Genomic DNA, 14,466 nt, shown 5'->3' with positions numbered 1-14,466 from the left:
GGTTGCTGTTGACCTGTTTTTTCATCCTTTGGTTTTTAATATATCTGTTTCTAAGGTGTATCTCTTGTAGACGGCATATTGATGGGGCCTGTGGTGTTTTTTTTTTTTTAATCCATTTTGTCACTTTCTGTCTCTTTATTGGTGCATTTAAGCCATTTACATTCGGTGTGATTATTAATAACCAAAACCAAACCTATTGCCGTCGAGTCGGTTCTGGCTCATTAGTGACCATAGAGTTTTCCCAGGAGCACCTGGTGGATGTGATTATTAATAGGTGTGATTTTATTGCTGCACTTTGACATATTTCAAAGACCACACTCCTCTGTTCCTTTTCTACAGATTCATAGTATCTTCAGTACCTTTGATAGGGTCTCTGCTAGGATGTGATTTTAGAAGTTGAAAAACATTTTTAAAAATATATTAGGAAAAAGTGATATATTATTGTTTTGCTTCTGAATTTTTCCTAAAGACTTTGCTATTATGACATCCAGCTCATATTGAGATATCTAAGCAATTGAAAAAATCATATATGTTTACATATTTTAATATAATTGTTATATATGTCATCTCCACCTGCCCTGGCTCTGCATGCCCCCCTTTCTCTCCTCCTTCTCACCTACCCGTTGATCCCCCTGGGACCTTTGGGCCCTCGTCGGCCTCCCCCTGCCCTCCTGCAGCCTTGTGTTATCCCAGTCACCTCGTGCCCTCTGTGGCTAGACCGAGATGTCACGGATGAATGGGAGGTGGTGTCCCGCAGCCAGTTCGCCACCATCCCTCACACGGCCTAGTCGTTGCCGGGGCTTCGGGTACATCGTTCGGGATGGCCCTTGGGAGGGTATCCCAGGCATAGCCGAGGTCCTGTCTGGGGCCCAAACCGTCAGAGGCGCTGCCTGAGAAATTTTTCAAAGTCGTCATAAATGTGAAATGTCAGATAACGAGATGGTCGATAATTGATAAGCAGGTGTGATTTCAATTACGTCCTAAGAAAAATGGATTGAAACTGATTTGCACAGTGGTCTTCATTCAAAAATGAGAGGAGGAGCAATGGAAAGGTCCACCTGAACTGGCATTTGAACATAAGATTCAGCTATTTAGAAGAAAAATACTGTTACGGAGGTTTTTGTATTTGTTAATCTAAATAAATGTTTTTCCTTCAATAGTATGATTCATCCAGCCTTCCAGCTCTATTACTAAAAGCAAGAGGCCTTTTGGGAGCCGAAAATCATCTGCAAAATATCAACCATCAATTAGAGAAGCTCCTTGGCCAGGAATGAGAAGAGCAGTCTACCGAAACGTACCTGTATAAAGATTCCTTGTGTGCTACTGTCTGTTACCTTCTAAAACTGTACTTTATTTACAAATAAACACTTTCTTGAAAAATTAAAGGGAGATGTATATTTTTAATTTTCCACAAAGGAGACTAGGAAAAAGCCTAAACTTTACTAATGTCGAGTTGGACATTTCTTTTTATTGTTACAGCAGCACCTTCAAATACTGAAAATAAACTTGTCTAAGTGTTCAGGCTGGAAGTATGGCCTAGTCACCAGAATTTATTATTTTGTTATCAAATCAAATGACTGTGACAATGTTAAATAGCATCAGTTTGATTTATATAATAGCTTTAAGGTGCCATAATCATTTTCCTATTTTCTTGAGTAATAATTTGTAAGATGTTGACACCTTATCCTAATTAGCTTCAGACATGAGTTTTAGGCTATAAATGAACTTCCAAAATCATATAGATGTGAACATAGACTAATTTTGGTTAATAAGAGATTTCTATTAAATTTAAGTAAACCAAAGCCAATTTTTAATAAAATTGGTTTACTTAAGTAAAAAACAGTAGTCAAAAAGCAAAGTGATAAAACTTAGTTGATATACATAGGCGTTAAGTTAAAATAATTTGTTTACATTATCAAATCTAGTATTTAATCTTCAGACAAGTTCTCCGTGGTTATCAGCTACTCTTGTAATACTTCTAAGATGAGTTCATCAGGAATTTCATCCGCTGCACTGCTGTAACCGAGAAGACTAGCCTCTGCAGCTTCAGCCAATTCAGCATCTTCAGTGGCTTCCAAGAAGGAACCATCATCGATGCCATTATCCCAGTCATCACTGGAAGACACATCTTCTGGCAACTTAATAGGTGACAGTTGATGAGGATTCTGGGTTCCATTGCTTTTTGTTTCAACTGTTTCATCTTCTGTTGTAAATTCCTCTTCCTTTGTTTTCATGGGGGAGAGTAAGGGCATAAGAGAAGAAGTTATTCAGTCAGAATATATGACGATCTCACCATATTCAATCTATGTTGTATTAAGGTACTAAGAAATAAAGCCAGTTCTTCAACAGACACTAAAAGGAGTATGCTGGATGAATACTGTGTCCAATACAGTGACCACGGGAACGAGTTCACTCCCTGAAATGTTGCTGACACTGCAGCTCAGACACTGGGAACTCCAAATCTTTTCAGTGTCCTCGGGTGGGGCTAGAGCAAGGGTTGATTGACTATGATTGATTGATTGATTTTTAAGTGGACAGTCCAGCTGAAGACAAACTGGAAAACATGCATAAAGACTTATTTCCCTAATTTATATAGCACTTTAAAAATAAGAACATTGAAAAAACTGGTATAAAAAAGAGTTTGGGAACAACTGTGAAAATATGACTCTGGATTATAAACAGTTGCCAGCTATTGGATGCCAACTCAGGGTGACCCTATGGGTGTCACAGTAGATCTGTGCTTCATAGAGTTTTCAGTGGTGGTTTTTCTGAAGTACATTACCAGGCCTTTCTTCCAGAGTGCCTGAGTGGACTGGCACTGCCAACGTTTTGGTTAGCAGCTGAGCATTTGCACCACCTCGGGCTCTGGGATCATATATTACTAACCCTGTTGCTATCGAGTCAGTTCAGACTCAGCAACCCTATAGGACAGAATAGAGCTGCCCCATAGGGTTTCCAAGGAGCGCCTGGGGCATTTGTGAACTGCCAACCTTTTGGTTAGCAGCTGTAGCTCTTAACCACTGTGCTACCAGGGTTTCCAGGGTTATATATTAGGTAACAGTAATATATCAATGTTAAATTTCCTGAATTTAGTAATTCTACCAGTTACATAAGAATGTCCTTATTCTCCAACTACATGCTTAAATATTAAGCGATGAAAGGTTTTCATGCCTGCAACTTACTCTGAAATAATTCATCAAAAATAACAATGTGTGTATATACAGTTGAGAGGAAAAAAATGTGGCCAAATGTTAACAATTAGCCAATCTAGATAAACGGCATATAGGAAGGAGTTCCTTGTTCTCTTGCAACATTTCTGTAGGTCTGAATTTTTTAACTCAGAATCTGAATAACAATTTAAAAAGGATTAAAAAATCAGTAAGAAAGATAATGCAACAGAAAAACCAGCAAGTAACACTACTTGGTAATTTAATAAAACAGATAAAGTGGAAATGACAAAATGTTAACTGTTTAAACTAGGTGATGGGTACTGGATATTCATTAAACTCTTCTACTTTTCTAGATGTTTGAAATTTTACATAAAATCAAAACAAATCAATAGATATGTCCAAGCATTGGTAATACTGCACACCAAAAGTACTTTTAACTTGATAATTCTGAGGTATTCATAAATACAAAAATACAAAATTTTACAAGTACACTGAAACTATAAACCAAAAAAACCAAACCCATTGCCGTCCAGTCGATTGCAACTCATAGCAACCCTACAGGTCAGAGGAGAACTGCCCCATAGAGTTTCCAAAGACACCTGGTGGATTGGAACTGCTGACCTTTTGGTTAGCAGCCGTAGCTCATAGCCACTATGCCACCAGGGTTTCCAATGAAGCCACACTCATCAAAATAACACTCCAAAGAATAAGGATGACATACTCCTCCTGGTAGAGTAAAAGTTTTTAAAAATATTTTTCTTCAATTTGTTCTTGGTTGGTTATTTCCAAGTGCTCTTTTACCTAGTAGTAGAGTCTAGCTTAGCAGCTATATTACAGCCAGCTCCTACAGACCAAGAATGAGATTCTCGCCATTTCCAGCTTGGATATTTGTCTTAGTTGTCGAGTGCTGCTGTAACAGAAATACCACTAGTGGATGGCTTTAACACGCAGAAGTTTATTCTCTCACAATGTGGGAGGCTAACAGTCCAAATTCAGGGTATCAGCTCCAGGGGAAGGCTTTCTCTATCAGCTCTCAAGGGAGGTCCTTGTCATCAGTCTTCCCTGATCTAGTAAATTCTCAGCACAGGGACCCTGGGTCGAAAGGACACGCTCTGCTCCTGGCGTTAATTTCTTGGTATGAGGTCTCCCTGGGAAGCCTGAAGGGGACATGATGGTACGTACTAGGCACTGCCCACTTTGGTGTGCAGAATGAGGTCACCTGCCTGTAAACTAAAGAGAAGGGTTTCCAAGCCAACCGGTTATGCAGGGACTCTGGACCCTGGGTCGGAATATGAGAAGGGGCTTGCGGCTTGTCCTTGCTCACACAGGTACAGCAGCAGAGGACAGGGCTTTGGTGGCAGAACCTGCTCTGTTTGGAAGGCTAGAGAAGTGGACAGTTCCGACTGTGGTTAGACCCAAGTCCCATCTGGATCATGTAGAAAGCTGAAGAGCCACTTGAAATAGATCATATGCAACACGGGCTCTGCAATTTCAAAGCCACTTCATTCTCCACCCGCATTCGGCTAATAGCCTGATTACAGCCATACCAAAAACCTTCAAACACTGAGCGGCAGCCTTGGCTGCCCTTCCTGGCAGATGCGCCTCCCTTCCACCTTGCCCTATTTCATGCTTCTCTGGGACTGCAATTCCAACAGCTGTTTATACCTCCCAGGGCCAGAGTTACCTGGAGGAGAGGCAGACAGCTGTGGGCTAATTCCCGAAGTGCACTTCTGGGGACCACCAGCCCTGGCAAGCAGGCCGACACCCCACACAGGGCTGTATGTAGGCCAGAGCATGAGCAATGCTCCATGAATGTGGATGCCGCGGACTGAGGCTGACTGCTCCAGTCCTGCAGGTCAAAGTAGGCCTTCAGATGGGGATGATATTTTTGGTGAGATGCAGGGTAAGGGGAAAGGGTTGTCCCCTGAGTCACAAGGCAGGATGTTTTAAGGTTTAGGACACCGGCCTCTTGACAAGGGAGTCACTACCAGGAGATGCAGCACAGGGAGGAACTGGTGTCTGCTGTGTTGTCCTTCCGCTCAATTCTGGCTTCCTGTCCTGACAGCATCAGTTAGAGGTGGGTGCTCAGGGTGCTGCTGGAGGATTCAGACACCTCGGATGAACATCAAGGGGCCTTCCAAATCTAAGGGGCTAGGCGTCCTGACAGGAGCCCTGGTGGTGCAATGGTTAAGCGCTTGGCTGATAACCAAAAGGTCAGAGGTTTGAACCGACTAGCCCCTCCAAGGGAGTACTTAAGAGTTTGTTCAGGAGACTTTTTATTAATCAGATTGAATAGGTACCAAACTTAGACCATTATCTAGGATGTAAACTCACTCACTTGTTCAGCTTGTAGCAGGTAATTTTTATTCTAAACATAACACTAAAGGAAAAGGCTGACAGAAGGGACCAAAAAAAAAAACTAAAATTAGACTAGAAAACATAAAGCATCAAAAAGAGTACTGAGAAAAAGTTCTTACAAAATACAGGACCTCAGAAAAATGGACAGAGGACAGGTACAGGCAATTCATAGTAAAAACATGAATAGTAAATTTTAAAAAAAGTTCAAATTCATTAGTAAAAACATACAAATTTAAACAACTGAAGTACCACTTTCTACCTGTCAGGCAGGTAAAGGTTAAAAGGTAACAAAAGCAATGTTGGCGGAAGCACGGGGGAATAGCTGTTCTACAAAACACTTGTGGATGTTTCATTTCCTATAATTTTTATATAATTAGAGCGATTCGGCAATATGTACTACTGAAAATATTTGTGATATAACAGCAAGAAAGCCTACAAACCTTGCGTACTACGATTTAAAAAAAATATGAGCATACACAGACAAGTTCTGGAAGGCTCATAATTATAAGGATGATTTCCCTTTTGTTTATGTGTTTTGTAATGTCTTGGCACTAATTTTTATTCGTGTAAATAAAAGTTGGTTTCCCCATTTGAAAAGAGCCCTGGTCCTGGTGGTGCAGTGGTTAATTACCTGGCGGCTAACCAAAAGGTTGACGGTTTGAATCCACAGGTAAAAAGATGTGGCAGTCAGCTTCCGTCAGATCACAACCTTGGAAACAAGATGAGCAAGTTCCACCCTGTCCTACAGGGTCGCTACATGTCAGAATTGACTTGATGGCAACGGGTTTTTGGTTGGCAATTTGGTAATACCCATGAAAACTAAAAATGCATATACTCTGACACAATTGTACTTTTAGAAATTCATCCTATAGATAGAAATGTTCAAAAAGAACACATACAAAGATGTGTATTTTGGGCATAGTTTATAAAGGAAAAGATGAGAAATTTCTTAAATGTCTGGGATTAGATAAATTGCTATCTATACAAAGAAGTTCAAGCTGGATTCAGAAGAGGATATGGCACCAGGGATATCACTGCTGATGTCAGATGGACCTTGGCTGAAAGCGGAGACTACCAGAAAGATGTTTACCTGTGTTTACTGACTATGTAAGAGCATTCAACTGTGTGGATCATGATAAATTATGGATAACATTGTGAAGAACAGGAATTCCAGAACACTTAATTGTGCTCATGAGGAACCTGCACTTAGATCAAGCAGCAGTAGTTCAAATAGAACAAAGGGATACTGTGTGGTTTAAAGTCAGGAGAGGTGTATGTCAGGGCTGTGTCCTTTATACTTATTCAATCTGTATGCTGAGCAAATACTTTGAGAAAGATAAGAAGAAAGGGGCATCAGAATTGGAGGAAGACTCGTTAACAACATGTGATATGCAGATGACACAACCTTGCTTGCTGAAAGTGAAGAGGACTTGAAGCACTTACCGATGAAGATCAAAGATCACAGCCTTCGGTATGGATTATACCTCAACATAAAACAAAAATCTTCACAACTGGACCAATAAGCAAAATCAGGATAAACGGAGAAAATATTGATGTCAAGGATTTCATTTTACTTGTATCTACAAGCACTACTCATGGGAGCTGTGGTCAGGAAATCAAACAACGTATTGCATTGGGCAAATCTGCTGCAAAGACCTCTTTAAAGTGCTAAAAAGCAAAGAGGTCACTTTAAGGACGAATGTATGCCTGACCCAAGCCATGGTGTTTTTAATTGCCTCATAAGGATGCAAAAGCTGGACAATGAATACGAAGACCAGAGAACTGATGCCTCTGAATTGTGGTGTTGGAGAAGAATACTATGGACTGCGAGAGGAACAAACAAATCTGTCTTGGAAGACGTACAGCCAGAAGCAAGGATGGTGAGACTTCATTTCACATACTTTGGACATGTTATCAGGTGTGACCAGTCCCTGGTGAAGGACATCATGCTTGGTAGAGGGCCAGCAAAATGAGTCACCTCGCTGTGTCAACGAGATGGATCAGCACAGTGGCTGCAACAATGCTCTCAAGTATAACAACGATTGTGAGGATGGCACAGGACTGGACAGTGTTTCGTTCTGTTGTACACAGGGCTGCCATGAGAACTAACTGACTAGAAGGCACCTAACAACAACATACAAGGTGACTACACAAGAGTTAGAAAGAATGAGGTGCATTTTCTCAAGTATGGGCCAAGTGGGACAATCGCTACATTATATTTCTAAGTGAAATCAAGATACCAAACACTGTGTAAAAGCTATGTGGATACACCTGGACACACTGTACATAGCTCATTTATATCGTTGTACCAAGAACCAGTCAGTAATGACAAGCTAAAAACTGCACTTACGTCTTTGAAAAGCATCAGGAGACGTACTTCAGGAGGTAATGGGAAACCTGAGTCAGAAAGATAGTAAAACTGCTTTAGATAGATATCTAATTTTTACTTCGTGGTAAACACTGTAAAAACTAATAACTCACAGTCAGATTTGAAGTTTTCTGCTTTACATACAGGATCATGACATTTTTGATACCAAACTTCATTTTTCAGATCAACCAGGATCCTTTACATAAAAAAAAAAAAAAAAAAAATTAATACCCTGACTGGATAAAAAATGAAATCCAGCTACATGCTGTTGACAAAAGATACGCCTAAAACTTAAAGCTAGAGAAAAGTTAGAAGGATGGAAATAGACATACACCAAGCCAAAAAAAAAAAAAAACTGTGGTAACCAAAATATCACAGAAAATTGACTTTAGGGCAGAAAAGCACATATTGATTAAAAACTTCAACCTATATCTACCAAGTAAGACATCTTCCAAATATTTAACAGCAAAAATGGTCGTAACTACAAGTATAAACAAATCTACCGGAAGTCAAGATTTTCAACTTACTCTTGGTAACTCATAGATCAAGTATCTATACACACAAATAATATCAGTAAGAATACAGGAAATTTGAACAACAATTTTAAAAAATTAACAAGTTTGATCTAATAGGCTGTTTCCAGCAACTAGAAACAACTCTTCACAGTAACAATAGTAAAAATTGACTCCATGTTAGCTAGAATCTCATGAATTTAAAAGGGTCAGTTCACTCACACAGCACATTCTCTGACCACAAAGATTATTTAGGAATAAATAACGAAAGATAGCTAACAGAAACCCATGATTTGGAAATCCAAGACATTTCTAAATAACCAGTGTCTCAAGGGGAAAAATCACACAGGAAATTAGAAAATGTTTAGGAATGAATGAAAATGAAAATACTTCATATTACAATGTGAAATGCAGGTAAAAAGTGATCTTTATAGGGAAATTTAGTCCTCAAGGCTTATCTTACAAAAGGACAGCTAAAGATAAATGAGTTATCTAAATTGGAAAATGAACAATAAAATACACACTCATAAAATAAAAGCAAGTAATAAAGAGCAAAAAATTAAACAGAATAAGGCCAAAGCTTGAAGACTAATAAAATTCTTGCAAGGTTAAGAAAAAAAAATCACAAATGTTATTATAAGAAATCAAATGCCAGTGTAACTACAAATACAGCATATTCTAAAAACAAAGATATTGTGAACTTTTGCCAGTAACTTTGGAAACGTTGGTAAAACAAGTGACTGGGAAAAAAAAGATAAAACCAAACTATAAGCAGTCTTAAAAAGCAAGAGAAAATCTAAACAACCCTCTGTTGTCGTTAGCTGCCACCAAGTCGACCCCCACTCACAGCGACCCCATGTGGGACCGAACAGAACTGCCTCACAGGGCTTTCTTGGCTGCAGTCTTTACAGGAGCAGACTGCCAGGTATTTCTCCTGTGGAACCGCTACATGGCTTCGAACTGCTAACCTTTTGGTTAGCAGCCAAGCACTTTACCATTTGTGCCACACGGGCTCCTTACACAATCCTATGTCTACTAAAAATGACACCTTTTGATTAATTTAGAATCTTCCCACATTTCACAGAAAAGTCAACATAAAACGGCCAGTGTTCTGCATGGTAGTAGGGGAGGGAAGGGGACAGGTACCCACTGCCCAGGAAAGAACAAGGCAGGTGGATCAGGTCTAACTGCTCAGAGACATTTCGGTGACAGACTTCCTAGTACGCAGACTCACGTGCAGTTCCCAGACTGCACACTAGGCACCTGAGGTACTGAAAGAGATCACAGCTTTCTAGGGAAACTCAGCAATACCTGACATCTGTCAGATGCCTGGCAGACTTGCTGGAGGTAGGTCACAGGCTCAACATTACATGGCACTTCACTCCTTTCAGTGGTATCTCATCTCTGCAGAGCTCTTCATTTTGGTGGTGATTGTGATTAAAAAGTAACACACGTCTCATCAATGTGGGATAAGAAATGAGCACTATCCAATCTGATTCCAAGGTTTAAGAGGGTATGTGATGCCCAGAAGGCACACAGTCCATTAGTAAGTAATTGTATTTAAGAATGAAATAAAAATATTTTTCTTAAAATGTGTACATATTAGTTTTTTTTAATAGCTATACATTTTTAGGACATAAATACTTAGTAAGTTGTTTGGAACTAATAAAGAGAACCATTAGGTATTTCTTTTGGCTTAGGAGCCACTTGGAAAAATTCATAATGAAACACTAAGGGCAACATGAGCCGAGCAAGTTTAGGAACCTCTGGACTAGTGGTATTTCATAGGATAAAAGTCCTTACTCACGGAATGCTCTTTCCAGGATGTCTCTGATTTGGGAATTGCATATAGTAAGCAAACCTAGAATCAATGAATTTACAGCACATGGCCCCCTGGAAAATATCACACACACTAGGTAACCATGCTGTTGTTGTTGTTAGGTGCTGTCAAGTCAGTTCTACCTCACAGCAGCCCTATGTACGACAGAATGAAACACCGCCCAGCCCTGCACCGTCATCCCAATCATGGCTATCTTTGAGTCCGTTGTTACATCCCCTGAGTCAATCCATCTTGTTGAGGGTCTTCCTCTTTTTTAACTCTCTACTTTACCAAGCATGATGTCCTTCTCCAGGGACTGGTCCCTCCTGACATGTCCCAAGTATGTGAGATGAAGTCTCGCCCTCCTGGCTTCCAAGGAGGACTCTGGCTGTACTTCTTTCGAGACAGACTTGTTTGTTCTTCAGGCAGTCCATGGTATGTATATTCGATATTCTTCCCCAACACATAATTCAAAGGCATCAGTTCTTCTTCAGTCTTCCCTACTCCCTATGTAACCATATGAATTATGAAATATAGCATAAATGTTCCCTGCTATGTTAGATGACCACACACTTCTGAGAGCATCCAGAGCAGGAAGGCCCTGGGGAGCGAGGCCACATGTCCTAGTCCTCACTCCACTTTCACCTGTGCCTTTTGAGTCCTTCTGTGCTTAAAATTATTAGTAAAGGTTGATATTCAATAAGATCTCTAACTCATCTGAGTATGATTATACAATCCAATCCTCAACTTCATTAGTAATCAGGGAAATTCCAAAGAAAACCACACAACATATTTTATATTCACTAGGTTAGAAAAGGAAACCCTGGTGGCATAATGGTTAAGTGTCATGGATGTTAACCAAAAGGTCGGCAGTTCAAATACACCAGGCGCTCCTTGGAAACTTTACGGGGCAGTTTTACTCTGTCCTATAGGATTGCTATGAGTCAGAATGGACTTGATGGCAATGGGTTTGGTTTTTGGGTTTAGGTTAGCAATAACAATAATAAATAAAACCTAACTTTAACAATAATGAGGAAACCCTGGTGGTGTAGTGGTTAACTGCTACAGCTGCTAACCAAAGGGTCGGCAGTTCAAGTCCGCCAGGCGATCCTTGGAAACTCTATCGGGCAGTTCTCAACGGCACTGGGTTTGGTTTTTTCGGGTAATAACTCAACGGCACTGGGTTTGGTTTTTTCGGGTAACAATAATAAAGTGTTGGTGAGAATATGGAACAGTAGAAAAATTTCAAAACAATGCTAGTGAGAGTATAAATTAGTACAACCATTTTGGAAAAATATTATTCAGCAAAATTAAACATGCACATGTTCTATGCCATAGCAATTCCACCTGTAGACATACATTTCAGAAACTCTTGAACATGTGCACCAGGTGATATGTATAAGGATGTTTGTAGCTTCATTGTTCACAGCAGCAACCCAAATGACCATTTCAGGGCAATGGGTAAACTGTGGTGTAATTATGTAATGGTAAGACTATACAATAATGAAAAAAAGAATGAACAACGGCTATATCAATGACCATCACAAATACAATGCTGACCAAAAGCAAGTCAAAGGATGCAATTTACATAAAACTAAAAAACAAGTAAAAAGAAACAACAGACTATTTAGGGATACAAACAGAAATGGAAAAACCATAAAGAAAAGCAAGGGAAAGACTGACACAAAATTCAGGATAATGACAATCACCTCTGAAAGCTGGAGAAGGGGAAGAAACTGCGGCTGGGCCCACAAGGTGCTTTTAAAGTTTGGTAAGTTCTGTTTCTTCAGGTGGGTGTTCACTTTATTGTTAGTCTTTAAAATGTACATATACATTATTAAGAAACCACCAGTCGCTATCAAGTCAGCTCTGACTCGTGGCGACCCCATGTGTCAGACTAGAACTGTGCTCCACAGGGTTTTCAATGCCTGATTTTTTGGAAGCAGATCACCAGGCCTTCTTTCTGAGGTGCCCGTGGGTGGACCAGAGCCTTCAACCTTTTGGTTAGCATCTGAGTGTGATAACTGTTTCCATTATGCAAGAACTCACTTATATGTATATTTTAGTTAAGAAAACAATACATTATGAATACAGCTTTGAATAGATTATAAATACAACTTTGACAGATTATGAATAAAGTCAATAAATGTAACTTTGTAATTCTTCCAAAAATATATACATATAGCAACCTCGAGAATTTCAAAAGGGTGTAAGATGATCACGGTATGATACTGCTTTTTTTGTAAATTTATATGCATAGGAAAAAAGACTAGTAAAATTAAATATGCACAAGAAAGACAAACATCCAAATGATAACCATAGTTCTGGCTGACTTGTGGGATCATGCATTATCTTTTCCTTTGTGTTTTTCTATGCTATTTGTGTACTGTGCATACAGTCTCTGACGTCTTTTTTTTAACTGCATTAATCTAAGTATACCAAGTACAGCATTGAAACACGCTACTCAACATATTTTGCAGCTTTCTAGCAAAAGTTTCATGATCAGTTTCTCATGATTGGCCTATGTGCCATGAAGTCTCAGCTTGGGCATTAAATATAAAAAACATAGCAGAATTTCTCATATGATTGATAACCAGTGGGTTTTTATTTAGCCCCTATTCTAACCATATCCTTATATTATTTAAAATTCCATCCCTGGTTTTACTTCTCCTTTACGTCCTCTTCTTTTGCCATGGGCATTCTGAAGGAAATTTGGGAATATAGGCCCGAGCATACACAGCAAACATTCAATAAATACTGATTCCCTTCAATACCCAGGCTTTGTTTTGAACAAGTCAGCACTACCTTAACCTCTTTTTCTTCTTTTTTAGAGGAGGATGGAAAATATTTATTTTGTTCCTCTTGAGTTGCTTTTCCACCTGAGCAAATAGTACCATCTACGAGGTTATATGCAGCACATGTGAACATAAGAAAATGAAAATCCTCAGAACTGGACCAAACATCATCATAAGCAGAGAAGAAGTTGTCAAGGATTTCATGCTTTTTGTATCAACAATCAACACCCATGGAAGCAGCAGTCAAGAAATCAAATACCGTACTGCACTGGGCAAACCTGCTGCAAAAGACCTCTTTAAAGTGTTAAATAGCAAAGATGTTACTTTGATAACTAAGGTGTGCCTGACCCAAGCCATGGTCTTTTCAATCCCCTCATATGAATGTGAAAGCTGGACAATAAAAAAGGAAGACTGAAGAAGAACTGACATGTTCAAATTATGGAGTTGGCAAAGAATACCGAATATACCATGGACTGCCAGAAGAATAAACAAATCTGTCTTGGAGGAAGTACAGCCAGAATGCTCCTTAGAGGTAAAGATGGTAAGATTACTTTGGACACGTCATGAGGAGGAGGACATCATGCTTGGTAAAGTAGAGGGTCAGTGAAAAACAGGAAGACCCTCAACAAGATGGACTGACACAGTGGCTACAACAATGGGTTCAAACATAGCAATGATTGTGAGGATGGCGCAGGACCAGGTGACCTCTCATTCTGTTATACATAAGGTTGTTATGAATTGCCACCAACCCCATGGCACCTAACAACAGCATAAAGCTGCTTAATAAGTTCTCTTCCATTTTAACCTCCAACTCTTAGTATTAACTGGGCAGAGTTTTCTTCTTGCTCCAAACTGCCTCATTTATATTTTATACTTCGTAATGTATCAAGGGCCAACAGCGACAGAGTAGGTAATACCATACCTTTCCATCATCACTGTTTATTCACTTATCTACTGCCTGTGGTGCCTTTCTAGTCCTAGTCAATTCCACCTTGGTCTTCTCAAGATTATACTATCTAAGAGATTATTTTACCAAATAAAATATAAATAAAGCTGATAAGTGCAAGGGCATTGTAATAATTAAGATATTCAAGTTAAATACTATCAAATACCAACCAAATACAACAAATATAAATTGAATTTATTAAACTAAATTTATTACAAAATTATTTTCATATTCTCAACTATTAAGAAATTGTAAACATTTAAAATGTAATATTGGTTAAATACTTAGAAATGATTATTAAATAGCATCACTTACATGATATTATTACTCTTGTGAGCTCTTCCAATGTTTTTGCACCAGCGATATTTACAAATGTCATAAACCAATAATTCTTCAGGAAAAAAGTAGTTCCAACGCCAAATTCCTAAAATGCAAACAATGTTTCTAAAAGGTATTAATACCCTATCATATAGTAATTAATAAAGAATAAGATTATCT

The 14,466-nt window shown here is 39.1% G+C and overlaps 2 protein-coding genes across 12 annotated transcripts in view; one reads left to right on the top strand and one right to left on the bottom strand.

Annotated features, from left to right (window-relative positions):
* The window catches only part of CENPU (centromere protein U), a 64,472-nt gene extending 63,092 nt beyond the window's left edge, over positions 1–1,380 (top strand). The window contains exon 13 of one of the 2 annotated variants that reach the window (XM_049864876.1): positions 1,161–1,380. In XM_049864876.1, the coding sequence (XP_049720833.1) occupies positions 1,161–1,274 (114 nt within the window). In that variant the 3' untranslated portion in view covers positions 1,275–1,380. The remainder of the gene's footprint in view (positions 1–1,160) is intronic. The other variant, XM_049864877.1, reaches the window with a different exon arrangement.
* A 472-nt stretch (positions 1,381–1,852) lies between these two features.
* The window catches only part of PRIMPOL (primase and DNA directed polymerase), a 46,807-nt gene continuing 34,193 nt past the window's right edge, over positions 1,853–14,466 (bottom strand). For 8 of the 10 annotated variants that reach the window (XM_049864867.1, XM_049864870.1, XM_049864869.1 and 5 more), the window contains 4 exons: positions 14,284–14,392; positions 8,010–8,092; positions 7,879–7,925; positions 1,853–2,222 (listed from right to left, as the gene is read on the bottom strand). In XM_049864867.1, coding sequence (XP_049720824.1) covers positions 1,962–2,222; positions 7,879–7,925; positions 8,010–8,092; positions 14,284–14,392 — 500 coding nt within the window. In that variant the 3' untranslated portion in view covers positions 1,853–1,961. Of the gene's footprint in view, positions 2,223–6,971; positions 7,926–8,009; positions 8,093–14,283; positions 14,393–14,466 lie in introns of all 10 variants that reach the window. The other 2 variants (XR_007514733.1, XM_049864875.1) reach the window with 2 other exon arrangements.

This window comes from Elephas maximus, chromosome 21 (assembly GCF_024166365.1).
Source record: "Elephas maximus indicus isolate mEleMax1 chromosome 21, mEleMax1 primary haplotype, whole genome shotgun sequence".
In the NCBI taxonomy this organism is placed as follows: domain Eukaryota; kingdom Metazoa; phylum Chordata; class Mammalia; order Proboscidea; family Elephantidae; genus Elephas; species Elephas maximus.
This window is presented reverse-complemented; position numbering and strand designations above follow the sequence as displayed.